Genomic DNA, 18,583 nt, shown 5'->3' on the forward strand with positions numbered 1-18,583 from the left:
AGCACAGATTTTCTCCCTTGAGAACATCCAGTGTAACCCCTCAGTTCATCTGGCACTGGCCAGGATTATCTACAGCTCATAGCCTGTATGAAAAAAGTAAGAGTCCAAGAGGGCAGATGACACCAGTGCCCAGCTCCATACGAGGAGCTTTGCTGCCATCTTTTGGTAGATGCACGTTCCAGAAAGTAATGAAAAATGCTTTCTGCACAGACACTAAACACCTTTACCCTCTGCTCGCTCTTAGCCCACCTGTGGCATCCTCCCAGCCAGTGAAAATTAATCTCAACCACTGACACCCCAAGGAGATCCTGAGCACGCCGGGTGTGCCTACGGGGCTGGAAGGGCTAAGCGTGGGGTGGGGGGCCTGGGTGGTTTCTTTTTGGTCTTGGTGGTGAAGGGGAAAGGCTCAGGCAGAGGCTGTGGGGGTGAAAGCCCAGAAAGAGGACAACCAGAAAAGTCAACCGTAGGGTAAATAGCATGTGTGCAAGATGCACCTTGTAAAATAACGTGGTGAGGGCTCAACTGCTGCCTTGTGACTGGTGCTGCAGGTGCCAGCCAAAAGTTTCCCTGTGCCCATAACAGAGGGGATGTCCCGTGAACCGTCTGGCCCCCCACCCTGGGGCAAAAGGATGACGGGGGCTGTCCCGTGGCTCTGCTCCTCTTCGGGGTCCTGCCGCTGTGCCGGCAGCTCCCTCTCTTCCCTCCCTCCTCTGACTCTAGGGTGCTGGGGTTTAATGCAGAAAGCTGCCCAGCTGTTTTTTCTGGGGTAGATTTTTTTTATGGGAGGTGAGTGAAATCAGCCCAGGGCAGGCTCCGACAAGCCCCAGAGCATGGGGAAAGAGGGGAGGCCCGGGCTGCTGCGAGGCTGCCCAAAGCTGACATGTCACCCTGATTTCAACCCCGTGCTCTGGTTACGAAACTCACGCCCGTAGGGTTGCCTTGGAAGCCGGCTCAGCAGGCTGGCTGTGGTTAGAGGTAACTCTCCAAATTTGAAAGAGCCCTCTTGCTTCTGTTGCTTCCTATCCTGGTGACAGACCGTGCACTTTATTTTAATGTGGAGTTGGTATCGGACACAATTACTTCAGCTTTTGCTGCATTTCCAAGGTCTGTGCGTGGCTACACACAGCCCCTTCCCCTCTACCGCCCCATCGTGAATGCCAAGAAATTCTGAGATCTCACTGAATCCCCACACGCCGCTTCATTTATATGTTCCTGTTCAAAGTAAACTCCCTTGCAAAGTTTTAGTTTAAATCCTGATTCAAAACTCACAAGTGCCGTGTGTGTGTTTGTATGTGTGCTCCAGTCGTGTTTCTGAGCAGGATGATCCCAACCCCCGGGGTTGTGCAGGGGCACGGGGCAGGTGCCGGCTGGGGGTACGGCCCCGGGACGGCCGTGGGAGCGGTGCCTGTCCCGAGAGATGCTGTTGGGAAAGCAAAGGCATGAGAAGGCAAGAGCACAAGCAGGGAAACTGCCTCTCGCCATCCATTCCCACTGTGCAAGGGAGAAAGAGTAGGGAAGAAATCCCTATTAAAAAAAAATAAAAATGTGGGTGGGATGCGAACTCTCAGCAATTATTTCTTTTTCTGACAACATCTCCAGATTCTGAGGCCTGAAGGGTGACGATCAAGACCACCAGCAGTTTTCCCGGTGGGATGACTCTCCCGTTTCTCTTGCGGGTGATGCTCTGAGCTTGCCGGGAGCCTCCAGCAGCGCAGGGCTGATTTTATCCCTCACGTTAGAGTGCACAGCTTCAGCCTCTGTTCCCCTCCGAGCGGCGCGTTGCCCTCCTGACCTTTTGGCACCGGGACAATTTTGTTCCGGACTCAGCCCCAGTCTCGCTGTAGGCGGCGAGGGCTGATTCATGTGTCTGAGTGCGAGTTATGAAAGATGTAAAGCTCCCGAAAGGTGTAAAGCTCGGTAGCGATGTAAAGGGCCCCCATCCACTGCAGCATCTCTGCGCGGGGAGGCTTTGCTGCCTCCCCCGGCCCTCCGACACCTCCTTCGGGCTTCACCTGCCCAAAAACTCTCTCCCAAACCCTCCCGTCCTCCTCTTGGCTCACCAAGAATCTCGGGAATGGGTATTTTTAATTAGACGGCGCGTTAGGGTTTAATTCTAGGGAATTCTAATTTAGTTCTAACTAAACGGGGAGGGGGATGCTGGTACCCAGCCGCCCCCGAGGCTGCGGGTGTCCCGGGGTTCCCGCTGCTTCTCCGGGAGCATCACCCGCTGCGGTTCGTCGTCCCGGTGCCGCTCGGGGAAGCGGCTGCCCGGGGCGGGAGTCCCGGGGCGGCGGCAAGGCCCGCCCCGCCGCCCGCCCGGGCCCTCCCCTCCCCGCCCGGCCCCGCCCGCCGTCACGCAGCCGCCGCCGCCGCCGCAGAGCCCGGGGAGGCGCCGGGCAGGGCCGGGCAGGGGCCGCCGCCGCCGCCGCCGCCGGAGGAGGCCGAGGCCGAGGCGGGAGCGCGGCGCAGGCCGCTGCCGCCGCGCCGGGGCCAGGTAGGGCGGGCACGGGGCCCTGAGGGGGCTTCGGGGGGTCCCCGGGGATCGTCCCCGCGCATCGTCCCCGCGCTGCCCCCTCCCAGCCTTGGACGCGGGTGGTGCGGGGGGTCCGCGGTCACGGGTGGAAGTCCCCGGGGTGGGTGTGAGCCACCCGCGGCCCGTGGGGACGGGGACGGCCGTTTCCTTACGTAACGCGGGCCACGACAAAATGGGGGCCCTGCTGCCCAGCGCCCGGGGTGGCACCGCGGCCCCTCGAAGGCCACGGCGGGGCCTGGGGGTTGCGGGACCGAGGCGTTGGGTCGGTCCTCACGTTTCCCCGAGGAGCAAAGGTCACGGGTGGCCGCGCCAGCCCGGGATTTAGCGCCGTGTTAGCGGTGACAGCCCTCCCGCCCCGCTCATCCGCGCCCCCGGGATCTTTCTTCAGGTTGGCAAATTCATCCCGACGTGCACCCAGACCCCCACCCTAAGCAGCCAAACTGATTATTTGTGTCATTTAATTCTGCTTATTTTCAAAATACTTGGAGGGAATAATGTCAGTTTCAAAAAAAAAAAAAAAAAAAAAATTTCGACTTGGTTTTCCCTTCCCAAACCAAGCAGGGAGCAGCGGTGCAGTTGCGTCCATTCTGCCTCGTCACAGCCCTCGCTGGGAACAACTCTCGCTGGAGGCTGAAAGACTCATTTGGTCTTTGAGCATTTGTAAAAAAAAAACCACCAAAAAACCTGTAAAATTTTCTGAAAATAAAGCGGAGCTGACTCATCCTGACTGACCGACGCAGGGTTGTGTCTGTGGGGAATATTTATAGCCAGGCAGATCCCATCTCGTTTCTCAGATGGGTCTAGTGAGGATCAGAAGCGTGTTGCAGTCAGTTTTGTTCGGTGCGGTGGAGGGTTGAATGATCACCTGTCTCGTGGCATTTCAGCTGTGAAATTTTGTCAGAATTCCTTCAAAAACGGGCTTTTGCGCTGTCGAGAAGACACCCTGGAAGGATCCTTCCCTTCAGCACTCTCCGTTAAAGGTTTCTGCTAATCCACAGCCTGCACCTTTTCTCCTGCCTGTGTTTTGGGGGGGTGTGAGGGTGTGTGGGACACGGCTGTCGGTTGCCATAGCAGCAGGAGGGATGTCCCCGTCGCTGCGGGATGCAGTCAGGAAGCACAGCGCAGGCCCTCCTGGCTTTGGCGTCTGCTGCAGGTAGAGAAAACCCACAGCCCAGGCTCTGGAGTGGTGGATGCTCCTCTTCTGCGCGAGGGGAGCAAGCTGGCAAATTGTGCTGGCAGACAAAATGCCGGTTTTAATTAGTCATCGTCATTGATCTGGCGCTGGGTGTTCCCGCAGCAGGGCCGGGAGCGGGGGGCATGTCCCTTCTTGAGTGCCGTGCCAGGGCACGTGCCAGCCTTGCCCCCGTGCCGTGCCGGGGGGACAGCAGTGCTGCTCCTCTTCCCTGCAGAGATTGGAAGGGAACAGATAGTTAATTTTTAATTTAAACGTGTAGGGTATGTCATTCTTTGTTCATCCCTTGCAGTTTTAGTAACTGCGACGGCTACAACAGGCCGCAATATCCCCCAACTTTGTTTAATTGATACTTACATGTGATAGTTTAATTAGGGGTTGCTGTACAACGCTGTTGTTCTTAATTTATACCCATACAATTACGAGCAGGCTTGCTTTCTTTAATTCCATAAATATTGGTGCAAACTAAATAACACAGTTGCTTTTAAGGGGTTTGTCTCCTCTATGCTCCTGTGTTTACTGGGCTACAGAGATACTGCATAAACCAAACCTTAAAAGCTAAACCTGCTCCATCGTGTATGGAGTTCAAAAGTGAAGCTGCGGGAGGAAGGCTGTGATCCTGCGAGTGTCAGAGGGACGCTGCATGGCTTTACTAATACCTGCATGAAACAAATTGTGGACTCCAGAGTCTTAAATTTTGAGTCATAGTGGTGCAGGGATTATACGACGTCGGCACAGTAGCAAGTTGGGGCAAAAAGTGTTGTTAAGTATTGTGTCCCATGATGCAGAGTATTTACAAATCCCATGCTTGTACTGGCTTCTCAAAAGACGCGTGAACATGCCGAGCTTGATGTTTGACCTCAGTGGGACTACTCATGTATTTAGGGTTATGTGTGTTTTTAAATCTTGGCACAATTAGGCTTCTGAACCTGACTCAAAGCGGGCTGTAGTCAGAGCTTGAATGGATTTGGGAGCTGGATCATAAAACCCAAGCTGTGGAGCCAGCAGCGTGCTCGGTCGGCAGCCCGGGATGTCGGATGGTGGGACAGGGACACGGGGGTCGCGCGGAGCTGGTGGCCGTGGCACGCGGCGAGAGCTGGGCCGTGTTCTGCCCCAGAGCAAAAGCACCGTCCTGCATGATCTATCTTGATACAACATACATTGGTTGGGAAATGACACTGCAACAGGCTGAGGGGTCCAGAAAGGCGCTTGAAAGTTGCTTCATACCAAGAAATAATTTTTCCTTTAATGTAGGACATGAATGAGAAATAATTTTTTTTTTTTTTTTTTTTTAAAATCTTGAGGCAAGAGAACCTTGTGAGCTTTTTTTCCTCACGCAGACAGACTGTACCCGGTCTCATAACCTGATGCTGTCTGTCCCTCCCAGCTCACGCGCCAGTGGGACGTGTCCCCAGCAGCTGTTACGTGTCACCTGAGCCGCTGTCATCCTTCCAGGGGTACTGCTTGTGGAGACGGGGAGCTGGAATCTTCAGAACCACTGTTACCATCAAGAAATGGTACACGAGTTCAAATTCATTAGGAAAAAGTGTGGCTAGAGTTAAGGTTCAATCCAACCTTTTTATTTTCTTAGTCTTGAATCTGATAGATTCCCAATGTCTTCATGGGAATTTTATTCTTATAGTGGATTTTATTCTCACCTTAAATTTTTAGATTGCTCTTTTCCCTCATGTAAATATCATAAAGTTGATATGCCTGTGTATGGAAACTTTAACTTAGGCACACAAGAGAGTTACCAAGCAGCGATGAGTTTTCCTTTGGTTGCAGCTAGGCCTTGCGTTTGCCAAGGACACCCCGCGGGTTTGCTGCCCGTTGGGCTGATTTTGATTTAATTGCCCAGAACTGCATCGTAGGGTGAAAACTTTGCCATCTGTGACACTGGAAAATATTCAGATTTGTCCTGCTGGAAATGCTTCAATGAAATCTTCACTAGGGCTGGCTCTTGTGTCCTGCAGCTCCAAAGGAAGCTTTGTATTTTGTCAGTTATAAATTCACAGAGGTGGTGCTCACAGCAGCACTTGGAACTAACTCCTCTGGTCGAGTTTTCTTCAGCCCTGACTTGCGTGTGCTACAGAATTTTCTACTCAAGAGAATGAAAATATTTTCCTACTTAGAGCACTTTATATATATTCTACTTGGCCTGCTCTGTGCGGGAGTTGAGGTACGTAGTCACTCTGAGCTATCTGCAGTTGGACAAGGGTAAAATCAATGAATTCATTTCGGCCCCCACCTAATCTGAGTTAATGTGCTGGAATCCCACTGGTGAAAAGCAAGGGCACTTGGCCATGGCCATTCCTTGATCCTTTAAGAGTTTGAATCCCTGTTAAGCATGCTTGTCTTACAACCTGCACTCGCACAGGATGTAATCAGTTTTGTTTTCCATCTGTTAAACAAGAGGCTTCAGATTAGCCAGTGCAAACAGAAATAATTATTTTTGTTCTTGCTGACAACAGCAAGGTTAACCACCACGTACCTAGCTCATAGTGTTTTCCACACTCAGCAATTCCACACACCTTGCTCTGTGTGTGTTACATGATTTGCCTTACAACCGGCAGGGATTTGGCTTTCAATATTGTCCCTTAATTACAGTAATTGCCTGAGTGGAGATCTCAACATCTCCCAGTGTCGTGCAGCCCGGACAGCAGCAGTGGAGCAGCCCGTCACCGCTCATCTGCCCACCGAGCCTGGCCACGTCCAGTGCAGATACACAAACGTCACTGGGATCAAAACTTGGCTTCATAGGCTTGAATAAGGAAAACACATCACCTACAGAATCCAAACCAAAACAATACAGCCTTCAGTTTTCAAGAAAATATTTTGATTTTATGAAGTGACTCAAAGGGACTGCTGACAAAATATATCTGGTAATTCCTAAGTGCAGCTGGCAGAACCGTGCATTATCTTTCAAAGCAAGGCTTGTTTGGTTTTCAAGTGTGGGGATTTTTAATTTTTGATGATGGTAAATGGAAGTACCCATCAGAGGGTTCTCAGGAGACTGGGCTGCTCTGTCAGGGAAGAAGCATTTCCTGAACACGCACAGCCCTTGGTGAATCCTCCATCCCTCTCCGGAGTGCTGCATTAGCTTGACTTTAACATATGATCTCCAAGCAGGGGCATTGCACTCTGCCTCTAGTGACTTTAATAAGGAGCAGAGGAATTACTTAAAGAAATCTGTTAATACTCGGTTTGGTTTTTTTTTTTGTATGTTTGTTTTTTTTTTTTTTTAAAGGCTGGTTTTGTGTATAAACATTAAATCCCTGCTTTCATGTTTGCACAAAACCCAGACATTTAGGCAGCTAAAACTGCTTTGGAGTATGGAATACTTTTTTTTTTTTTCCTTTTTTTTAAATTTAACTGTTTAACTACTTATATATTTGGGGCTACATCATATTACTGAATTATAGCTGGAAAGAGATGACATGCATCCAGGTAGTCTCTGCAACTGAAGCTACATCTTAGTATGCACTGCTGTATCCTACTTTGTTTATGTTCTGCGAAGATTGTTTGCTTTTATTTAGCCACCAGATCAGTTTTGTTCCCTCTGGGACAGGGATTCTTCATTTATGCAATAGCAATATCCTGCTTTAACAGGCAACAACTTGTTGGATGGAGTGCTTGAGGCGTTGAGTGACTGCTGAAGCTCCCGATCAGATACTCGTGGGTTGCTGTGCTCGCCCAGAGAACTGCATCCAAGTCTACAGCCAGAAGAGCCCTCGTGTTCAGAGCTAGCTGTTCTGTTTGTGGTTTGAAGGAATAGTTTTCTGCTTAACATTGACTAGTCTGGAGTCAGGATTGGCAGGCAATTTAAAGCATTTGCACGCTTGTGTAATAAACTGCTTATTACTTTTGCGTAACCAGAAAGTTTGGGGATATGGAATTTTAGTGCAACATCTGGCATCGAGAGGACCGGCTTTAGAAGTTTGATTTATCTCCTTTGCTTTTCTAAAATTATAAAATCTTGTCTATAAGGACAGAAGGTGTGCACCGTTTCAGATCGTTTGGCTTTGCTTCCCTAGAACAAATCACTGTACTTGGATAAGGAAGTAGACTGCGTCAGTTTGTTCCTCTCAGGATCATCTTTTCTCCTCTGTGTACTGAGACACTTTCTCAGTGGCAGAGAAGACACGATGCATTAAATTTCCCGTGGGAGGCCACTGAACTAAGAACGGCCAGGGCCTGCTGAAGGTGGGAAAGTGAGGACCTCCGTGGCGATGCGGGCATCCCACCGAAGGAAACATGATGGAGAGAGCTGCCCCTGCAGTGTCTGCGCCGTCAGGCTGCTGCCTGGCTCCAGGCTTTGCAGAGAGTCTGCGTTTGGCTGCTGAATTGGGGTTGTGGCTATCATCCTGACTGCCTGACTTCACAGCCTAGCATCCTTTCTGTCTTCATTGTTCTCAGCAGGCTCATTTTCTTCCCAGCTGATGAACAGAAAAACACTTAAAGGTCAATGTCTAAGGAGACCTCTTAACCCATTAACAGCGATAGCAAAGGCAAAGAAAACTGAAGCAGAAGAGTGACTGTCTGTTTTGCTAACATAAATGTTATCTATTTGCTGCAGTGAATTAGGGGGAGAGGACTGCTGCTGGTGCTAGATGTCTGTCCTGGATAGATTTCCTGGGGGTGACTTGGGGCTCTAATGCTTTGCATCACAGTGCAAGATCCATTGCAAAAAACAGGAGAAGTGTTTCCAAGAAATGGTTCTAAAAAGAGAAGTTGTTCATTTATGCAGTTATACTGATAAGAGAGCAACAGTTAATTCTTTGGAAAGGCACAGACTGGTTCAACAGTTAATTCTTTGGAAAGGCACAGGCTGGTTCAACAGTTAATTTCCCTTTTTTTTTTTTTTTTTTCCCCCCCCAGAAAATGGCTGTTCCACCTGCTTACGCTGATCTGGGCAAATCTGCCAGAGATGTTTTCACCAAGGGATATGGTAAATAAAGCCACAATAAATTTGGTCTTTTACTGTCTGCCTGATTCCTGAAACTCTTAGGATTTATTACTTTCGTCTGATAAATATTCCAATAATTTCCATTATAATCCAGAGAATTTCCTATTGTAGCATCACGTTGCCCTTTCTGGCTGGAAAAAGGAAGGTAACTTACTTTTCTTTTGACAAAATTCTTCTTTTTCCCATAGGACTGTTGTCTGTTTTGAAAGAAAAATTGTGTGTGGTATTTTGAGTGTTTCCTTGTATCATGAATGGGATCACTGATGTCAGTAGTTTGCTTACGAACCAAATGTTGTTCAGTATGAATAACGACATTATCACCTAATTTGGTCCCAATTATATTGCTGAGGTCAGTAGGATTAATCAGTCAAGTGCTATGTGGACTATGAGCTGTGTAATCTGCTTCATAAAAACACGTGGTTTGATAACTTTACCCTTGGTTTATTTTTTTTAAGAGTTCACAGGCGATTTAGAAAGGAGTTTTAAGAAATCAATTGGCGTGCTTTTCAAGTTAACATATATATAATTCATATTTTTTGCTCATCTTCTAGGTTTTGGGTTAATAAAACTTGATTTGAAAACAAAATCTGAAAATGGACTGGTGAGTTTGGAAAGACATTAATATCCACAACATTGCAATGTTCTTGTGTCTACTGCATATTTGTTTTTAAAAGTAGAATAGCTTACTGTCCCCTTATGAATTTTTAGATATATTATAACCTTGCAAGTTACATTTATAATTTTTGTGTGATATACGAGACTGTGCACAAATTAAGAGTAGAAGATCCAGTGAAGGGCTCCTCTACAACCATGGGAATTGCTCACTCTGAAAATCGTGCTGCTCTTCGAGGCCATCGCCGTGGCCTGTGCTCGGAGGAAGCGTCAGTGCCTCCCTCTTGCTTTACTGGCTTGAGTGAGCAGAAACAGGCTGGTTTCCAAATGTGCTGCACGCTCTTTTCCTTAGCAGTCACTATACTCTTACGGTTTAGTGTAACGGTGTATTTGAGCTAATATTTAGAATATCTCTGTGGAGCCTTCGCAGACTTGCGTGCTGATTCACAGATACACCTTGTACTAACTAGCACCTTATTCTGTGTTACGCTGCTGGTAAGCCTTATCCACGTTCCTGTCCCATATCCATTCCCTTAGCGTGCAAATATATATATAAAATGTATATATGTAATTTGTTTTTCCTTTTAGGAATTTACAAGCTCAGGTTCAGCAAACTCGGAAACGAGCAAAGTTAGTGGTAGTTTGGAAACAAAATACAAATGGGTGGAATATGGATTGATGTTCACAGAAAAGTGGAACACCGACAACACACTAGGCACTGAGATTACTCTTGAAGATCAGGTAATTTTTGTCTCAAAAGATGCAATTTACAAATTAATTTACGACATTTTCTAATTATGAATCCAACCAGTGAATTTCTTTTCTGTTCAGCTTGCACGTGGCCTGAAGCTGACCTTTGACTCCTCCTTCTCTCCTAACACTGGGTAAGAAGTGAGTAAGCTTGAGTGACAAAAAAAGGCATTTTTTGTTTTCATTTTCCAGAATACTGTCTTGCTTCTTTACCACTTCTGTCCTAAGATATTGAGACAGTTAATAATCAGTCTGTGTGTGATGAAACCATGCACATCTGCTTTAAATTTTAGTATTAACAATCCCTTTTTAATCATAAAGTATAGCAAGCAAACTTTTAAATACAGTAACTTGAAAATCGTAGTCAGAGTTAGGGTGGGAAGAAAAGGTTTTGTTTGCACTCCTGTTGCTAATTTCTGGCCATGTCAGAGGATGAGCCACTGTCTGAATAAAAATGCTAAACAAGTCAGCTGTAATGCAAGCTTAACAAGCTCCGGGAGCCAGTTGGCCACTGCTCTAATGGGTCGACACAGTAACTGGGCTCTTCTCCCGAGCTGAATTTATCATCTGAATTCTTGCTGGCCACAGCGTGCCTTGGTGGTGGATGAGTATTTCTGACACGGCGATTGGATGCCATGTTTTATGTGGGCCAGAGGGATTAAGCAGCAGCTGTAGGTCTAGATGTTGGTTTATTTTTGATGTTGGTTTATTTTTTCCCCCTGATTATCTTTTTGCAGGCAGTGCTGCCAGTGAGTCAAAATATTCTGCACATTAGCTTCCCAGAGCAGCAGCGCTGCACTGCAGGCTGCCAGGGTTACAGTCCCAGCGGAGGTTTCACCCTGTCTTCTAGATGTAGTGTCTTGCATTGTCAGCTGCTTCCAGTTCGCTCCTAATTCTAGATTAACTAGATATTTTTGTATTTGCTAACCAGAATAATTTCTAGTGTTTGTTGATAGTTATTTAACGGGTAGAATTCTTAAAGAAATAAAGAAAAAACCTTGCATGAGAAGGACAAGTTACAGCTCTGTACCTATTTCTTAGACACTTCACATATGCTGCAGTATCCGAGTTACAACAGTTGCCCTGGGGGAGGACTATTACAGTTTGAATAAATGGAGTGAGATTCAGTCCTGGTGTGACCTGGTTCAGGTTGACAGGGATGCATCATGTCTGAATACGGGACGCCTTCTCCCCCTCCCTTACTACTTAGGGGCTGCGGTGAGTCTATCAACAGGGAAAGTCATTTTTAGGAGTGCTCTGTGCTAGCTTGCCTCTGTCCCTGTTGACGTTGGTGGGAGAGGTACCACTGACTTTTACAGAAGTTGCAGACGAGCTAATGGTGAGTGATTTTGGCACTCCTCTTTATTTCTGATTTTGTAAAACACAAGGAATTTCTGAGTCTGAAATAATAAAAAAAGACAGCAATCTCTCTTTGGGTCTGATATAGCATTGAAACAGTTCTTGGAGACTGTTTTTGCTTAAAGCAAAAGGTTGACGTGACATTTCAAATTAGCCTGACTTTTCTGGAAAAATTTTACTAAAAGATTTGGTCAAAGACAGGAAATGCTTGTAAGGTAAAAAGACAAGAATAAAATCTTAAATAAGAGTATCTGAATATATTAAGACATAACTCTTGCCTTGTGACCGTCTGCACCCTTGATGTAAACCAACCTAAAGAAACATGAGAAAACACTGTTCTGGCCAATAGTATAAAAAGAAACAAATGACTCAGGAAAGTTTATTTCTGCATTAACCTGGCAGCCTTTCCAATGGCTGCAACCATTAAACTTCATAAAGCATCTTAAGAGGAGAACAGGGTGTCAGAGCCACTGAAGCAGCTGACGTCCTTAGCAGCAGAGACTTTCCCTCGGGAAGCCAGAGGCAAAGTAATGATTTTTTTGACATCTGTCACAGTAAATGAAATTACCCAGTTCACTAGGATTGTCTAAGAATTGCTTGGGACACGCCAACTACTATTGACTTTCTGTGGCAAACCTGTAAACTGCCACAGTTTCCCTTCCTTCCCCGCGTCTACCAAACTTCCAAAACCATCAGATTAGTTGGAGATGAGGATTTGTTTTTGTCCTCTTCCATCTGCTTTATAGTGCCGCTGCTTTTCAGAACACAGCCCAGAAGTGCTCAGTGGGGCACCACGCTGCATTTTACTGCTTGATTGCAAATAATTCGCTGTAGCTGAGTTAGGGTTTTGCAAATGTGGAAGGTAAGAAGGTGAGATACCATGTGGCTCCCCAGGTGTGTGTACTCTGTCTTCAAGAACTGTTACACTGAGTTAAAGTAATTGATTTGATTGAATTGCTACCTGTGAGTGTACCTTTTCAAAGATACAAGATTCTTTCTTTTCTCTTCAGGAAAAAGAGTGCTAAAGTTAAGTCAGGGTACAAAAGGGAACACATCAACATCGGCTGCGACATGGATTTTGATATTGCTGGTCCGTCAATACGTGGAGCCCTGGTGGTTGGCTACGAGGGGTGGCTGGCAGGTTACCAAATGACTTTTGAGACAACAAAGTCTAGAGTAACCCAGAGCAATTTTGCTGTTGGCTATAAGACCGATGAATTCCAGCTTCATACTAACGTGTAAGTATTGGCAGACAGGCATTAGAAAGGAATTTGAAAGGATTTTGCTGCTTACTAGAACAATGAAAGGGACGGAGTTTCAGCAGTGGTGAAAGAGGGACTGTGGATTTGAAATTGCTTCTTCGTTTAAGAAGGCAAGCTGCATTTTTTTAGCTGCATTAACTTTTCTCTGAATTATCTGTGTGAGGGAGTGCATGATAGAAGGAACTGGAACTCACTGAGCACCCAAGCATCCAGTGTTGATCTTTCTAACGGATAAGGATTAGCAGAATCTCTTAGCAGAATAATGAAACAAGTGGGTTATAAAAATATTCTTTGTGAGAGTTGAAATAAAAGCAGCGCCTTCCTTTTGCACATGTCAAAATCAAACAAAATGTAGATGAAAGAGTTAATCAGAGGATTAGAACAAGAACAGGCAAAAGGGAATGAATGGAAGAGATACGGACTGAGTTTGTTTTAGTACTGGAAGGGACATGGTGTAAAAGTTTGTTTTAGTATTATAACTCCTAATAATATTTACACAAGCATTTGTCCTTTCTGAATGCATGAACAGCGGCAAACCAGGACCAAATTCCATAAAAACCTTAATTCTCTGTCTCGCATTCCTCTTAAAAAAGCAATTTATGCCTTTGGGGAAGACTTTTTTTTTTTAAGATTAGGCAATCCCTAATCCATTCCTCAGCCCCCCCTTTCCCATTCCCTTGGGTAATTGGATATTTTGCATGTAGCAGAGCTATTGCAGGCTGTTCCTATTTGGGGGCTGAACAACTGTTCTGCCTTCCTGGAGCTGCTTCTTCAAAGGCTTTCTGTTCTGTTTCATGCAGAGATCTGGTTTAGGAAGCTCACACTGTCTCACAGAACAAATGAACCTTCACAGCCCAGACAGGATGTTTGAAGGATTGCCAAAGTCCAAAAATGTGGGCAGAAAACTTTAATCAAAACAGTATGCGGAGTCCCCCTCCACTCAGTAGTTGGGAGCTATTCCTTCAAGCACAATGGCTTTCAACCTTATCATACTGTAGCGGGTCAAAACATTGTATTACTGGCTCTTGCTGTAAAAGGCTGTAATTATTGTTACTCTTAATTAAAGCAACAGCAGAAAATAACTTTTTAACAGCAGCAGGGGCTCAGATCTTGCTCTACTGTTTCTTGGATTCCTGGCATCTGTTTCTTATGTCACTGTTACCGTACGTGGATGATAAATCATCTTCAGGCGGATGCCTCATTTATTTAATATTCATACTCTACCAATTGACAAGCAAACCCATAAACGTGTGGTATGAATAGAAACCTTATTTATTGATATTAATAGATTAGTTAGGTATTTGACGTGTTTCAGCTCTGAAATGTGTCAGAGGCTTTATATAACCCCAGAAACAGTTGTGTGTGGAACTCCCCTCACTGTCCTGCTCGGTTATTTCATCTGGACAGGTCAGTGTTTCACAGGGACGCTGTGGCAGAGCTGCTGATTTCACTACGTGGGGTTTGAAGCATCATCTTTTGTTCCTGGCCTTACACAGACCAGCTGGGGACTTCAGCAAGTTACTTTCCTTAATGTACTAATTTGCATAGGGGGATAATGTTTTTTTTTTTATCTACATCTGACAAGTGCTATTATTACTACCAGAATTAAATTTGACTTTTTCATTATAATTATTATTTAATAATAAATAATAACTAAAGGGAGGTAGGGCTGGATAATTTCTAGTTTTAAATATGACTTTCCTCATTTTTTAAGCATAGCTCAGACCGCCCCCCCCTAATGTTGCAGGTCAAGACAGAGCTGTGTGGGAACCTTGCACAGAATCTGCCTGTATAACCAGCTCTTCTCAGTCCTTTTTAATCCCTCCTTTTCTTGAGAGCCAAGCACATGCAGTTATATGTGAGCTTCAGTCTTATCTGAAGTAAGTATTGTAGTATTTTTCTGGAAGAATTGCTCTAACACTTTAAAAAGCTGCTGCTATTGCTTGAACTTTTGAACAGGCGCATCACTACTGTTTGTGCAACTGTTACGAACATCAGGCCAAAGGGGTAAAAGTGGAAAGATTCTAAATCTTCCCCTTTTTTTAATTGCTAGAGGTTTGGTATACTCTAATAATTGGAACCAGATTATGTCATAGTTGAGAAATAATCATAAGTATTTAATTTGCAGAGGTCTTCCTGTGGTTTAAAGCCCGTTTTGTGCAATATGTTTGTATCCTCTTTTAAGAAAATGAGCGAAAATGGAAATGCTCACTGGTTTACAAGGAGTGCAAGGCTTTCTGAAGTCTTTTGCTCTTATGATCTGCATGCTGTAACGTTTTGCATTTTATTTACCATGCTGTACTCCCTGTGTGACCTTGGTGTCAGCAGTAATTGGAAGTTGTGCTACTCGGTGGCAGTGCTAGAAGGCTGTCACCCCTCAGCTGTTGGCCAGTGCTCTCTGCAAAGTAAAATTAGTTTCCTTTCAGTTTCTACTACAGAGATATCTATAGTACCATAAAGACTAGTGTGAATGGGATTCATTAGCAAAAGCCAATAGACTTGGAGATCAAATTGGCATCTTCACTTCGGATACAGTTCATCTGTGTCTGGTAAAAGCGTGCTGACGGGGCGGTGCTGGGGTGGCTGCTTGGGCTCGGTGACTGGGGCACAGCCCTGCCAGGGCACAAGGGATACATATTCCTGGGAAAATAATTATTTCAGAAGTATGCAGAGAAGAATAAATTTCTTTACTACAAAGATTGCCATTGAGAAAGAAGGGGAAATTGGCAGCTGTTGTTATTAATCTATTTTTGATCGTTTGTCATGGCTTTTTTTTTTTTTTTCAGTTTCCTAAGTTGTTTGTTGAAATACAGTTCCCATCAATGCATTTAAGCATTTAAAAATGACTTCATAACCCATCTGGCCTAATGTCTTAGTTGTTACAGGGATATTAAATGAGTTGGAAGTGAATGTTCTGCAAATATAGATTATACTGGGGGAAAAAAAAAAAAAAAAAAAAAAAAGACTTGTTTTGGGGTGCAGTTTAAAACTAGACTAACGCATTCCTTCCAGGAATGATGGAACAGAATTTGGCGGCTCCATTTACCAGAAGGTGAATGATAAACTGGAAACTGCTGTGAATCTTGCTTGGACAGCCGGTAACAGCAACACGCGCTTTGGAATAGCAGCCAAGTATCAGATTGACCCAGATGCCTCTTTTTCTGTGAGTGCTCTGCGTGTACATTTATAAGCATTTGAGAACAGGCTCTTGTAACGGGAATGTGAAGCAACCTCCACAGCAGGAAGGAACAGTTCCGATGCAGTTCTGTGGTGCATAGCTGGCACATGCATCTATTTGCCTTGGTTTTGGCAGCATGAGAGCACAACTACTGGATTTTCCTTAAAAGTGACACAGAATGTTTTGTCGTATTGTTGGGCACTCTTCTGAAAATTTTGTCATGCCAGTCTTGGAAAAAGTTAAGAGCTGTTGAAACCATTATTTTCTGTAGTGACTGTAGATTCGTTGAGATTTTGGATATAAGTTATGGCAAAATTAACTAGATTCTTTTCTGATTTAAAACATTAAATCCTTTACCTGCTTAAAAGGCTAACCTAACCCTAACCTTAAAAGGTTTACCTAACCCTAACCTTAATTTTCAAGCAGGAAGGGCTTTGAAGAAAAATACTAAATCATTTACATACGGTATTTTTTCCCCTTTAAGGCTAAAGTGAACAACTCCAGTCTGATCGGATTAGGATACACTCAGACTTTAAAGCCAGGTAAGTGTATGCAGAAGAAATTCAGAATCAATAAGTGATATTTTAATCTTGAAATATCAGAGGGGTTTTTGTGGTAAAACATGACTGGTTTTGCCAGATGGCTGTTCAGCTTAGCCAGCCAGCGATGAACTTTTCCAGGGAGTGCTCTGTTAATTTTAGATGTCTGCTGGGAGCAGGATTATTAGAGATCATCATCCGCTGACCAGTCAGGTCTCTTTTATGTTACACAAAATTCATCTACAATTAGGTGTTTTCACAGATAAGAAAATACATTTTAGTACTTTGCGAGTACTAAAAGTTTGACTTTGTTTTGCTTGAAAATGTGACTTTCTCAAGGTCCCCTGGTCCAGGGAGAGGACAATCTTACTGCTGTGAAATTGGTTTTAATGTAGTCTAATAAATCTGCTGCCAGAATACTGAGCAGATTGACATCAGAGATTATAGTAGACAGGTCTTGGGCCTTTTCATACCTAGATTTGAGTGTGGTTTAGAAAGGTGGGTATGTATCAAGGTCCCAATTTTTCATAATACTGGACTCTAAAATTAATCAGTAGACCAGTAGCGGTGAACTGACTCAGCTTTAATTATTCGCAGTGATAAAAAGCAGAATCTGTCATCATGGTTTATTATAACTTTCATAATTCAGAAAGATTTCTTATCTGCAAATTGTTTTAAAATGCCCAGTCCTTACAAGGCTAGCTGCCAAATTACCTTAACCTAGCTACCCCAGAAAGTAAAGCAGTGACACAGACACTGCACTTACTGAACATAAAGCTCTTTGCAAGTTTTAACAGTTGGTCTTTTCTCTCACTTTTCTGTATTTTGCAGGTATCAAACTGACACTGTCAGCTTTGTTGGATGGCAAGAATGTCAACGCAGGTGGTCACAAACTTGGTCTAGGATTGGAATTTGAAGCCTAAGGAGTGATTCTACGATCACTAATTTGAAAATACAGCATAGCTACCTTCAGAATATAGTGTACCTTTCAATGTTTTATGTCTGGGATGCAAGTATTGCTAAGTATCAGTCCTGCTAGTCCTGGTTAAAGACAGCTAAGCTTTAAAATGATGTTGTTAAAGAAGCGGAGACAAAAGCATAAAAAAAAATCCTAATTCCAGGCTTTTTTTTTTTTTTTTTCTTTACGTTATTGCCCATCACATCTGTCAGCTGCCACATGATAGGACGTAGGAAGGTATTAATTACCTTTACTAACGTATCGACTGCACAAGGAATATGTTAATGTGGTATAAAACCCAAGACTTGAAGAATTGCAGACCACTATATTATACCATTAGTTCCATGAGCAAAATGTTCCGACACACGGTTTCAATTCACGATGGAATGTGCAAACTTGTCTGAAAAAGGGATTTTTTTTTTTTTAAATATATATATATATTTTTAGATAGGTGTTTCATGAACGGCTTGTCTTATTTGGTTCTTACACCTACAGCTGTCTCCAGAATGCTTTAGGTTGTCCACCTCGTGTAAGTCCGTTGCGGAGGACGTTTGATGTGACTCAGCCAATACTACCTGTCCTGTGTTGTGGTTCCTTTCCCTTGCACTGACCGGAAAGCTTGTAAAACAGGGCCATAATCAGGGAAGAGTCTTTGTAACTGCAATCACGTAGTTGCATCACTAAATTTAAAATGGACTTTTGTTTTATTACCGCTTTTTTTTTAGCAACTAAATGGGTACATTTTTAGAGAGTCTTCCATTTTGTGTGGAACTAGACCCCAAAATGCTGTACTTGACACTACTAAAAATGGATAAAAAACCCAAACCCAACTTGAATAAAATACTGAAATGTCACCTTTTACTTTGTCTTTGTATTGATTGTGGAAACAATTTCATATTAATTCTTGGCACTAGAAGCAGACTGGCAACATCTCAGCGTGTATTCTGTACCACACAAACAAAAAATACTTGGTAGATCAGAGTTCCAGACACGGTCACATTCTTAGTGCTCGCTAAACTCGGGCAGCTGCACATATGCATGTGTTTAGCTCATGGAGGAAACAAGATGTGACTTGTTTATCTTTTATTGCAGAATTCAGTAAGTTGAATTATCTTTCTATAAAAGAATAGATGCGAGCAACGAACAGTTGGTTACCGGTTGGGATAAACTTCGGTGGCTTTTCATTTAAACTTTGTATTTTTTTGTATGTAAGCAGTCGATGTGGGCGGTGTGC

General features: G+C 44.4%; 1 protein-coding gene across 2 annotated transcripts; it reads left to right on the forward strand.

The window, feature by feature from the left end:
• The first annotated feature begins 2,370 nt into the window (after positions 1 to 2,370).
• On the forward strand, positions 2,371 to 18,203 carry VDAC1 (voltage dependent anion channel 1). 2 transcript variants are annotated; one of them, XM_074915795.1, is made up of 10 exons: positions 2,392 to 2,494; positions 5,113 to 5,242; positions 8,604 to 8,673; positions 9,243 to 9,292; positions 9,892 to 10,044; positions 10,135 to 10,187; positions 12,423 to 12,650; positions 15,687 to 15,837; positions 16,337 to 16,394; positions 17,223 to 18,203. In XM_074915795.1, exons 2-10 carry the CDS (start codon positions 5,240 to 5,242, stop codon positions 17,312 to 17,314), a joined length of 858 nt encoding a protein of 285 aa, XP_074771896.1. In that variant the 5' UTR covers positions 2,392 to 2,494; positions 5,113 to 5,239; the 3' UTR covers positions 17,315 to 18,203. The 2 variants fall into 2 exon arrangements, with proteins under 2 accessions (XP_074771897.1, XP_074771896.1); XM_074915796.1 differs by lacking the exon at positions 5,113 to 5,242 and having other exon boundaries at positions 2,371 to 2,494.
• Positions 18,204 to 18,583: the final 380 nt, after the last annotated feature.

The sequence above is a fragment of the Athene noctua genome, chromosome 12, assembly GCF_965140245.1.
Source record: "Athene noctua chromosome 12, bAthNoc1.hap1.1, whole genome shotgun sequence".
Taxonomy (NCBI): domain Eukaryota; kingdom Metazoa; phylum Chordata; class Aves; order Strigiformes; family Strigidae; genus Athene; species Athene noctua.